The following is an 11,161-nucleotide window of genomic DNA, read 5'->3' as shown; positions in this document are numbered from 1 at the left end:
GTACAGTATATACATATGAGATGAGTAATGTAGGGTATGTAAATGTTATATGAAGTGGCATTGTTTGAAGTGGCTAGTGATATATTTATTACATACATTTTTACATTATTAAAGTGGCTGGAGTTGAGTCAGTATGTTGGCAGCAGCCACTCAATGTTAGTGATGGCTGTTTAACAGTCTGATGGCCTTGAGATAGAAGCTGTTTTTCAGTCTCTCGGTCCCTGCTTTGCTGCACCTGTACTGACCTCGCCTTCTGGATGTTAGCGGGGTGAACAGGCAGTGGCTCGGGTGATTGTTGTCCTTGATGATCTTTTTGGCCCTCCTGTGACATCGGGTGGTGTAGGTGTCCTGGAGGGCAGGTAGTTTGCCTCCGGTGATGCGTTGTGCAGAACTCACTACCCTCTGGAGAGCCTTATGGTTGTGGGCGGAGCAGTTGCCGTACCAGGCGGTGATACAGCCCGACAGGATGCTCTCGATTGTGCATCTCTAAAAGTTTGTGTGTTTTTGGTGACAAGCCAAATTTCTTCAGCCTCCTGAGGTTGAAGAGGCGCTGCTGCGCCTTCTTCACCACGCTGTCTGTGTGGTTGGACCATTTCAGTTTGTCCATGATGTGTATGCCAAGGAACTTAAAACCTTCTACCCTCTCCACTACTGTCCAATCGATGTGGATAGGGGGGTGCTGCCTCTGCTGTTTCCTGAAGTCCACGATCATCGCCTTTGTTTTGTTGACGTTGAGTGTGAGGTTATTTTCCTGGCACCACACTCCGAGGGCCCTCACCTCCTCCCTGTAGGCCGTCTCATCATTGTTGGTAATCAAGCCTACCATTGTAGTGTGGTCTGCAAACTTGATGATTTAGTTGGAGGCGTGCATGGCCACGCAGTCGTGGGTGAACAGGGAGTACAGGAGAGGGCTGAGAACGTACCCTTGTGGGGCCCCAGTGTTGAGGATCAGCGGGGTGGAGATGTTGTTACCTACCCTCACCACCTGGGGACGGCCAGTCAGGAAGTACAGGACCCAGTTGCACAGGGCGGGGTTGAGACCCAGGGTCTCGAGCTTGATGACGAGTTTGGAGCGTACTATGGTGTTAACTGCTGAGCTGTAGTCGATGAACAGCATTCTCACATAGGTATTCCTCTTGTCCAGATGGGTTAGGGCAGTATGTAGTGTGATTGCGGTTGCGTCGTCTGTGGACCTATTGGGGCGGCAAGCAAATTGGAGTGGGTCTAGGGTGTCAGGTAGGGTGGAGGTGATATGGTCCCTGACTAGTCTCTCAAAGCACTTCATTATGACGGAAGTGAGTGCTACTGGGCAGTAGTCATTTAGCTCAGTTACCTTAGCTTTCTTGGGAACAGGAACAATGGTGGCCCTCTTGAAGCATGTGGGGACAGCAGACTGGGATAAGGATTGATTTAATATGTCCGTAAACACACCAGCCAGCTGGTCTGCGCATGCTCTGAGGATGCGGCTGGGGATGCCGTCAGGGCCTGCAGCCTTGCGAGGGTTGACATGTTTAAATGTTTTGCTCACGTCGGCTGCAGTGAAGGAGAGCCCGCAGGTTTTGGTAGCAGGCCGTGTCAGTGGCACTGTATTGTCCTCAAAGCGAGCAAAGAAGTTGTTTAGTCTGTCTGGGAGCAAGACATCCTGGTCCGCGACGAGGCTGGTTTTTCTCTTATAGTCCGTGATTGACTGTAGACCCTGCCACATACCTCTCCTGTCTGAGCCGTTGAATTGCGACTCTACTTTGTCTCTATACTGACGCTTAGCTTGTTTAATTGCCTTGCGGAGGGTATAGCTACACTGTTTGTATTCGGTCATGTTTCTGGTCACCTTGCCCTGATTAAAAGCACTGGTTCTCGCTTTCAGTTTTGCGCGAATGCTGCCATCAATCCACGGTTTCTGGTTGGGGAATGTTTTAATAGACGCTGTGGGTACAACATCACCGATGCACTTGGTAATAAACCCACTCACCGACTCAGCGTATTTGTCAATGTAGTTGTTCGCCGCAATGCGGAACATATCCCAGTCCACGTGATCGAAGCAATCTTGAAGAGTGGAATCCGATTGGTCGGACCAGTGTTGAACAGACCTGAGTGCGGGAGCTTCCTGTTTTAGTTTCTGTCTATAGGCTGGAAGCAACAAAATGGAGTCGTGGTCAGCTTTTCCGAAAGGAGGGCGGGGAGGGCCTTATGCGTCACGGAAGTTAGAATAGCAATGATCTAGGGTTTTTGCCAGCCCTGGTAGCGCAATCGATATGCTGATAGAATTTAGGGAGCCTTGTTTTCAGATTAGCCTTGTTAAAATCCCCAGCTACAATAAAAGCAGCCTCAGTATACGTGGTTTCCAGTTTACATAGAGTCAAATGAAGTTCGTTTCAGGGCCATCGATGTGTCTGCTTAGGGGGGATATATGCGGCTGTGATTATAATCGAAGAGAATTCTCTAGGTAGATAATGCGGTCGGCATTTGATTGTGAGGAATTCTAAGTCGGGTGAACAGAAGGACTTGAGTTCCTGTATGTTGTTATGATCACACCACGTCTCGCTAATCATAAGTCATACACCCCCGCCCTTCTTCTTACCAGAAAGATGCTTGTTTCCTTCTAGTATTTCCTTGGTACTCCCCTCCCAAAGTAGCCTCGACCAATTAGAAAACAATGTCTGACTTCTCTATAGTGACTGACTAAAGGTGTTCTTTGTCATGCTCCTTCCATCTAGAGCTGATGGAATGTTCAGCAGGTATAAATGCAGTTCTAAGAGGAAGCAGTAGACTAGAAGGACCTTGCAGAGACAGAGATAACAAGCTTTCACAGGTTTTCACACACATCTCAAGATAGCACTGTGGGTAACTACACAACTAACTAAATAGAAAACTTGTATTCAATGCATGATACTGGTGTGGGAAATATTATGAAGTTAATACTCATTATCTCTTGGTACTTGGGCACAAACATGTTGGCCCTTTTGCCTCTAAATTTAGATTCAATGATCTGACATTATTTTGAATGTGACAGTAGCTTAGCACTACAATAGTGATTGTAGTAAACAAGATTAGGTTCAACTTTTTAGAGCTGTTTTATAACATTTCACATTCAAGAATGGTTTGTTGTTTGTTACGTCACAATTCAAAAGGTTATTTTCTTTTCCCTCCTAGGAAACACTGGTTGACCTGACAGGTAAAAGGACTTAGTTGTTTTGACAAACTACTATGAAAAACATTATTAACTACATTATTTCAAGTTTTACCATTTAAAGTGAAATGGAGTGAGAGTGAAACTGACTGAAATTAAAGGTCTTAAGTAATGATGCCTCCCTTTTGCAGAATGTTCTCAATCCTGGTTGTCACAGTGTTCTTGGCTAGCTGCTTGGCAATGCGTGAGTAATTAAAAAACAATTCTGAATTATAATGATAAAATAGCTTTTGTGCTTTCACCATGTCAAGTGTCAGTTGTGCAGAGGTGAGTAAAATAACGTACTTTACTCTGAAAAATAATCAGCCAATAAATCCCACTCCCTCCCACTTACGTCCAACTGGACACTGGGGGGGAGTGGGCTCCGCACGTAACGCCCGCTCGATGTCCGCGTCAACCTCCCATACAACCGGTGCCAACAGGCAAGAAGCAGGAATTATGGGAGTGGGATCCGTGGACCGCTCCTCTGTGTCATATATCCGAGACAGTGTGTCTGCCTTGGCGTTCTGGGAACCTGGTCTGTAGGATAGAGTGAACACAAAACGGGTGAAAAACATGGCCCACCTTGCCTGGCGAGGATTCATTCTCCTCGCTGGCCCAGATGTACTCCAGATTGCGGTGGTGTCATGACGTTGGCCTGTGAGAAAGGTTTATGGGTTTACCCCCCATAAATACCTTTCTCCCTTCCCCTCTCTCTCTGACCCTACTGAAGGACATTTGAATAGCCTTTGTTAACCTCTCTTGGGCAGGTGGGACGCCACCCACGGTTCACACTTTTCAACAGCCAGTGAAAAATCAGAGCACCAAATTAAAAACCACAAAATGTCATAATTCAAAGTTTTCAAACAAAGGACTATTTTACACCATTTTAAAGGTACACGTCTCCTTAATGTAACCACATTGTCCGATTTCAAAAAGGCTTTATGGCGAAAGCATAAAGTTAGATTATGTTAGGACAGTTCCAACACAAGAAAAAGCACACAGCCATTTTCCTAGCAAGGACAGGCATCACAAAAAACAGAAAACCAGCTAAAATTATGCACTAACCTTTGACGATCTTCATCAGATGACACTCCAAGGACCTCATGTTAGACAATACATGCATTTTTTGTTTGATAAAGTTCATATTTATATCCATAAACTCCATTTTACATTGGTGCGTGATGTTCAGAAAATATTTTGCCTCCAATACTGCCGGTGGAGCAGCACAACAATTTACAAAAATACTCACCATAAACGTTGATAAAATATTAAACTGTTATTCAAAGAATTATAGATGAACATCTCCTTTATGCAAACGCTGTGACAGATTTCAAAAAAGCTTCACGGGGAAAGCACACTTTGCAATAATCTGAGTACTGTGCTCAGAAAAATACACTAGGCAATACAGATACCCGCCATTTTGGAGTCATCTAAAATCATAAATAGCATTAGAAATATTCACTTACCTTTGATGATCTTCATCAGAAGGCACTTCCAGGAATCCCAGGTCCACAATAAATGTTGCTTTGTTCGATAAAGTCCATAATTTATGTCCAAATAGGTCCTTGTTGTTAGCGCATTCAGTAAGCTACTCCAAGTGTAGGAAGCGCGGAAAATGTCACGACGAAAAGTAAAAAATGTTCTATTTACGTTCGTTCAAACATGTCAAACGTTGTATAGCATCAATCTTTAGGGCCTTTATCACTTAGAACTTCAATAATATTCCAACCGGACGATTCCATTGTCTTGAAAAACATTTTGGAACACAGCTAACTCTCACGTGAATGCGCGCCAATGAACGCCAGTACCTTCCTGAGTCAACAACTTCCAACTTCCTCTGTTCGCTCTCTGTTCATCATAGACGCCTCAACCAACTTTCTAAAGACTGTTGACATGTAGTGGAAGCCTTAGGAAGTGCAAAATGAACCCTAAGTCACTGAGTGTTCGATAGGCAATGACTTGAAAGGACTACAAGCACCAGAATTCTCCCTTCCTGGTTAGATTTTTCTCAAGTTTTTGCCTGCCATATGAGTTCTGTTATACTCACAGACATCATAGAAACTTCAGAGTGTTTTCTATCCAAATCTACTAATAATATGCATATTCTCGTTCCTGGGCCCGAGTAGTAGGCCGTTTAATTTGGGTACGTTTTTCATCCGGCCGTGAAAATACTGCCCCTACCCTAGAGAGGTTAAATATAGAGAGTCTGGGAACATCAAACAAGTGGGGGGGGAAGGAACCATATTTACCAGGTACTTAATGAGTATGAATGTCAGTTCGGTTGTCATCTGAGACATTATGACTGATGACAGGACGACATAAACTGTACCTGGGAAAGTCTACACATTTTAGTTATCAGATTCACATGGAATTGTTGTGCAATTTAAATGTTTGATATTGAAACTGTTTGTTAGGAGATTAAATGTAATTTTAGCTTCCAAATGAGAGAATTGGGATTTCATAAGGAAAGAGCCCTGACCAATCAGTGGCCCGCCCCTGTGAAGAGACAGGGGTTATAAACGATGAAACACACCCTTCTACCCCTCGCCACTATATAAGTCAGTGACGAAATGTAACCAAGTCTGTTCCGGGTACGTGCGGTCTGCAGCCTCTGCGTTAAAAGGACAAACATGTCAAGTACAGAACTAAGCCAACCTCAGCGTGAGTTTTGGTTGCGAATGGTATGAACTTTGAACCCTTATTCACTACAGAAGTGATACTTAGCAGCGGCCGCTGTAGACGTGGGCTAGGAAAGGACAGACGACGTATCCAGTCTAACACACAACGAAGATACTACAACGTATCCGTTTTACCACCAGTGATATTCTTCCGAGGACAGGAAGATCTCTGTTGGCCAACACGGCCAGCATCTACGACCAACCTACCAAAGCGCAGCTCAGAGTAAATATTTATTGCATTTTCCTTTTCCAAATGGGCGGTAATTTAGAATGCATACGATAATGTATTTACGATAGCATAGCTGCTTTCTTGGTTACTCAATCTTCCCGCTCTTTCATTCAAGCCCAAACCCCTTTCTTTGTGTAACAAGCCGCCATGCCGGTTTAGCCCACTAGGGCACATTCTCCTATCATTTCCTTGTAACCATATCTGTATTGTTATGCATTTCTGTGAATTACTTATATTAGTAAATAAACGATTTTAAGACAATTGATGTATGGATGACTCATAGTGAAAACTGGGTTCGTGCAGATAACCAACAATTTACAACGTTTGGAATGAGACTGACGTGAGGTAAATAACACATCATTAATCAGAAGACTCAGATCAGATAGTATGATATCTGAAAGTTATATTAGGAAAATTATAACTTTGTAATCTGAATATTTTCCTTGATGCCCCGACCTCCTAGTTAATTACATTTACACGATTAATCAGTTTAATCGCGTAATAATAATCACAGAGAGTTATTTGATAAACATGTCTTCCGTTTTAATGATCCCAAAGACACGACAGTGGTCAGTCCAAATGAGAAAATGGTGTTTAGCCCCCTCAAGAAAATGCCTCCACGCTTTCAGAGCCCCGACAACAGCCAACAGCTCCTGGTCCCCCACATCATAGTTTTGCTCCGCTGGGCTGAGCTTCTTCGAAAAGAACGCACAGGGGTGCAGTTTTAGGTGGCGTACCCGAGCGCTGAGACAGCACAGCTCCTATCCCAGCCTCGGACGCGTCCACCTCTACTATGAACGCTAAGGAGTGATCAGGATGAGCCAACACAGGAGCCGAGGTAAACAGAGCCTTCAGGTGACCAAAAGCCCTGTCCGCCCCAGCTGACCACTGCAGTCGCACCGGTCCCCCTTTCAGCAAAGAGGTAATGGGAGCCACTACCTGACCAAAGCCCCGTATAAACTTCCAGTAGTAGTTGGCAAACCCTAAGAACCGCTGCACCTCCTTTACCGTGGTTGGAGTCGGTCAATTACGCACGGCTGAAATGCAGTCATTCTTCATCTCCATCGCTGACTCGGACAGGCGATACCCTAGGAAGGAGACGGACTGTTGGAAGAACAGACATTTCGCAGCCTTAACGTACAGGTCATGTTCCAACAGTCGACCAAGCACCTTGCGCACCAGAGACACATGCTCGGCGCGTGTAGCGGAGTATATTAGAATGTCATCTATATACACCACTACACCCTGCCCGTGCAGGTCCCTGAAAATCTTGTCTACAAAGGATTGGAAGACGGATGGAGCATTTATCAACCCGTACGGCATGACGAGGTACTCATAGTGCACAGAGGTGGTACTAAATGCCGTCTTGCACTCATCCCCCTCCCGGATACGAACCAGGTTGTAAGCACTCCTGAGATCCAATTTGGTGAAGAAGCGCGCCCCATGCAATGACTCAGTCACACTGGCTATGAGAGGCAGAGGGTAAATATACTTCACCATGATCTTATTTAAACCTCTATAGTCAATGCACAGGCGTAAACCTCCATCCTTCTTCTTCACAAAAAAGAAACTTGAGGAGGCAGGTGAAGTGGAAGGCCAAATGTATCCCTGTCCCAGAGATTCGGTGACATGTTTCCATAGCCGCCGTCTCCTCCTGTGACAGAGGATACACATGACTCCTGGGAAGTGCTGCATCTACCAGGAGATTTATCACACAATCCCTCCGTCGATGGGGTGGTAGTTGAGTCGCCCCAAATCAGCATATTCAGGGGGGATGTGCATGGTGGAGACCTGGTTTGGACTCTCCACCGTAGTTGCACCTATGGAAACACCTATACACCTCCCTGAACACTGACGTGACCATACCTTGCGAGCCCTCTGTTGCCACGAGTCATGATGGGCCAACCAGGGAAACCCCAACACCACAGGAAACGCAGGAGAATCTATCAGGAAGAGACTAATTCTCTCCTCATGACCCTCCTGCATTATCATACATAGTGGAGTTGTGACCTCCCTAATCAGACCCGACCCTAAAGGATGACTATCTAAGGAATGTACAGGGAAGGGCACATCAACAGGAACAATAGGGATCCCTAATCTACGAACAAATGAACGGTCAATAAAGTTCCCAGCTGCGCCTGAATCTACTAGCGCCTTATGCTGGGAATGCGGGGAAAACTCAGGAAATTCTATAGATATATACATGTGCGCAAAAGGAAGCTCTGGGTGAGTTGGGTGCATACTCACCTGGGATGATACACCAGTGCCCTGCCTGCTGCCTCGACTTCCTGGGGAACCTCTCCAGCACCGACCAGCAGTGTGTCCTCTGCGGCCACAGGTAGTGCAGGAGGCGCTGGGGGATGGAATGGACGGACCCCGATCCGGACGTCCGCGGGTGGCCAACAGGTTATCCAGCCGGATGCATAAATCCACCAGATGGTCGGGGGTAAGGGTGGTGTCCCTGCAGGCCAGCTCCCGATGAACGTCCTCACGTAGTCTACATCGGTAATGGTCAATCAGGGCCCTCTCATTCCATCCTGCGCTGGCAGCCAGGGTCCTGAAGTCCAGTGCGAATTCCTGTGTGCTCCTCATCCCCTGTCTGAGATGGAACAAGCGTTCCCCCGCTGCTCTCCCCTCAGGTGGATGATCGAAGACCGCCCGGAAGCGACGGGTGAAATCCTCATAGCGGACCAACGTTGCTTCTATACTTCCCCATTCCGCGTTGGCCCACTCAAGCGCCTTCCCCGACAGACAGGAGATGAGGGTGGACACGCTCTAGTATCCCGAGGGAGCCGGGTGGATGGTCGCCAGGTAGGGCTCCAACTGGAGCAGGAACCCCTGGCACCCGGCAGCCGTCCCATCATAAGCGCTCGGGAGCGAGAGCCGAATCCCACTGGGTCCAGGTGACGGAGGGGTGGACAGCGGTGTGGGTTGTGGTGTGGGTTGGAGTGAAGTTGATGGGGATGTGGGAAAAACCCCTTTTTCCCATTGCTCCATGGTGAGCAGCACGCAATCCATGGCTGTGCCAAGATGTTGGAGCATCATCGCGTGCTGCTGGACGCGTTCCTCCACTGGTACCGGAGGACTGGGTGCACCTGCTGACTCCATAAAAAAAGGTGCGTGATTCTGTCAAGTGTCAGTTGTGCAGAGGTGAGGACGGAGTCAGGCGCAGGACACAAAACTGAGTAAAATAACGTACTTTACTCGGAAAAAGAATCAGCCAATAAATCCACGCAGGGATAACAAACCCTAACACAAAAACCAGGAAACAATCACGCACAAAACATAATGAGAACCAGAGGGTTAAATAGGGAAATAATAGTAATGTAATGGGAACCAGGTGTGAACAATCAAGACATAACAAATGGAAAAAGAAACGTGGATCGGTGGCAGCTAGAAAAATAGAATTATTAATATAGTAAACATATTTCCCATGTTATTTTAGCCATCAAAGATCCGTACTCGTATTCCTCTGCGGTGGGTCAAGGAGGTGGCACCCCATTTGCTTCCTACGGTGAGGGACACATCACAGGAGTCAGAGTGTGGGAGACCAACAACAACTACTACTACTACTACTACTACTACTACTACAACAGCATCGCCTACATCAGCGGGTGAGCAGACCCTGACCCATGAACAGACACCACTGACTCAGTCCAACTACACTACCCAACAGACACCACTGACTCAGTCAAACTACACTACCCAACAGACACACTTTCTTTTTTTCTTTCTTTCTTTCTTTCTTTCTTTCTTTCTTTCTTTCTTTCTTTCTTTCTTTCTTTCTTTCTTTCTTTCTTTCTTTCTTTCTTTCTTTCTTTATTTAATTGTTGTGTAAATTACATATTCAGTACATGACCAGACAATATTGTTATCTTATCTAACCCAGAGTACAATGTAAAGTGTCATTCCTTGATATTCTCTGACGCTACATGCTCTCTCGGTCTGAATGTGCCTTATCAAAACACAACCAACGTGAAAAGCTTCCTCTGTTTTAGGTTCCAGCTGAGATACGGCTCCACCTGGTCCCCTGTGTTTGGTCGTGAAGGGGGTGAAAAGCAGGAGATGGAGCTGTTTAATGATGAGGCCATCGTCGAGGTGTCTGGGAAGTACAACCCAGCAGACTACATCTGCTACCTGGTGTTAACCACCAACATGGGGCGCACTCTGTCAGCCGGCCAGCCTAGCCAAGTCTCCTTCAACTTCTACCCAGCCAACATGGGAAATGAGCTGAGGCTGCTCAGCGGTCGCTTCAACGGTGCCGGGATCACCTCCATCGGAGCCCACTGGGGATTGGTGTACATGGAACGGGCTGGAAACAGTACTCTGGATACAGCACTGGAAACAGTAACTCCTACTTACTCCTAAAAAGTATGTCTTGCTCTTTGGGATGGTATCCCGGATACAGATTAAGCCTAGTCCTGGACTAGTTACTTTCAATGGAGATTCTCCATTCAACATGCTTTTTAGTCCAGGAGTGACTTAATCTGGGTCCAGGAAACTGACCCTATATGTTTGGACGGATGATTGACATAGATGCTGACAGAACTGTTTTTCATATCACTATCTGATGGGTGCTTCATGAGAATTGAAACTGAATGAATTTGAATGTTTCAAATATTTTGGAAGAATTTTTAAAGTGATCCCTCACTTGAAGCAGTACAAGAATACTTCTAAACATTCAAATTCATTCAGTGTAAATTCTCATGAAGCACCCATCAGATAGGAATATTACAGCAGTCCTGTCAGCGTCGGTCACAGACCACATGCGTTGTTACACATCATTTGAGGTTATCACAATTTATCACAATAAATAAAAGAATCATATGGAATTTAAAGGATTAATTATGTCTTTGATTAATTGAACAATCAAATATTATGGGGAGATAATAGCGTCTCAGGGTACTTCACCTTCACTATTTTATACACGCTGCATTTGTTATTTGTTGTTCCTTTTCTGCTACATCTGCTTATGGACATTTTAATAAAAAGCATATCTTTAATCATTATATTTCATTGTGTTCCTTTTGATAGGATCAAATCAAATCAAATGTATTTATAAAGCCCTTCTTACATCAGCTGATT

General features: G+C 45.6%; 1 protein-coding gene across 3 annotated transcripts; it reads left to right on the top strand.

Moving 5' to 3' along the window:
- The first annotated feature begins 2,646 nt into the window (after window positions 1–2,646).
- LOC106562680 (zymogen granule membrane protein 16-like) lies at window positions 2,647–11,079 on the top strand. Of its 3 annotated transcripts, none has more exons than XM_014127661.2 (5): window positions 2,647–2,841; window positions 3,151–3,172; window positions 3,319–3,371; window positions 9,522–9,690; window positions 10,075–11,079. In XM_014127661.2, exons 3-5 carry the CDS (start codon window positions 3,320–3,322, stop codon window positions 10,442–10,444), a joined length of 591 nt encoding a protein of 196 aa, XP_013983136.1. In that variant the 5' UTR covers window positions 2,647–2,841; window positions 3,151–3,172; window position 3,319; the 3' UTR covers window positions 10,445–11,079. The 3 variants fall into 3 exon arrangements, with proteins under 3 accessions (XP_013983136.1, XP_013983137.1, XP_045567601.1); XM_014127662.2 differs by having other exon boundaries at window positions 2,685–2,837; XM_045711645.1 differs by lacking the exons at window positions 2,647–2,841; window positions 3,151–3,172 and having other exon boundaries at window positions 3,301–3,371.
- The last annotated feature ends 82 nt before the right edge of the window (window positions 11,080–11,161 follow it).

Source organism: Salmo salar, unplaced genomic scaffold, assembly GCF_905237065.1.
Source record: "Salmo salar unplaced genomic scaffold, Ssal_v3.1, whole genome shotgun sequence".
NCBI classification, from domain to species: domain Eukaryota; kingdom Metazoa; phylum Chordata; class Actinopteri; order Salmoniformes; family Salmonidae; genus Salmo; species Salmo salar.
Note: the sequence above shows the minus strand (reverse complement) of the source record. Positions and strands in the feature narration are given on the sequence as shown.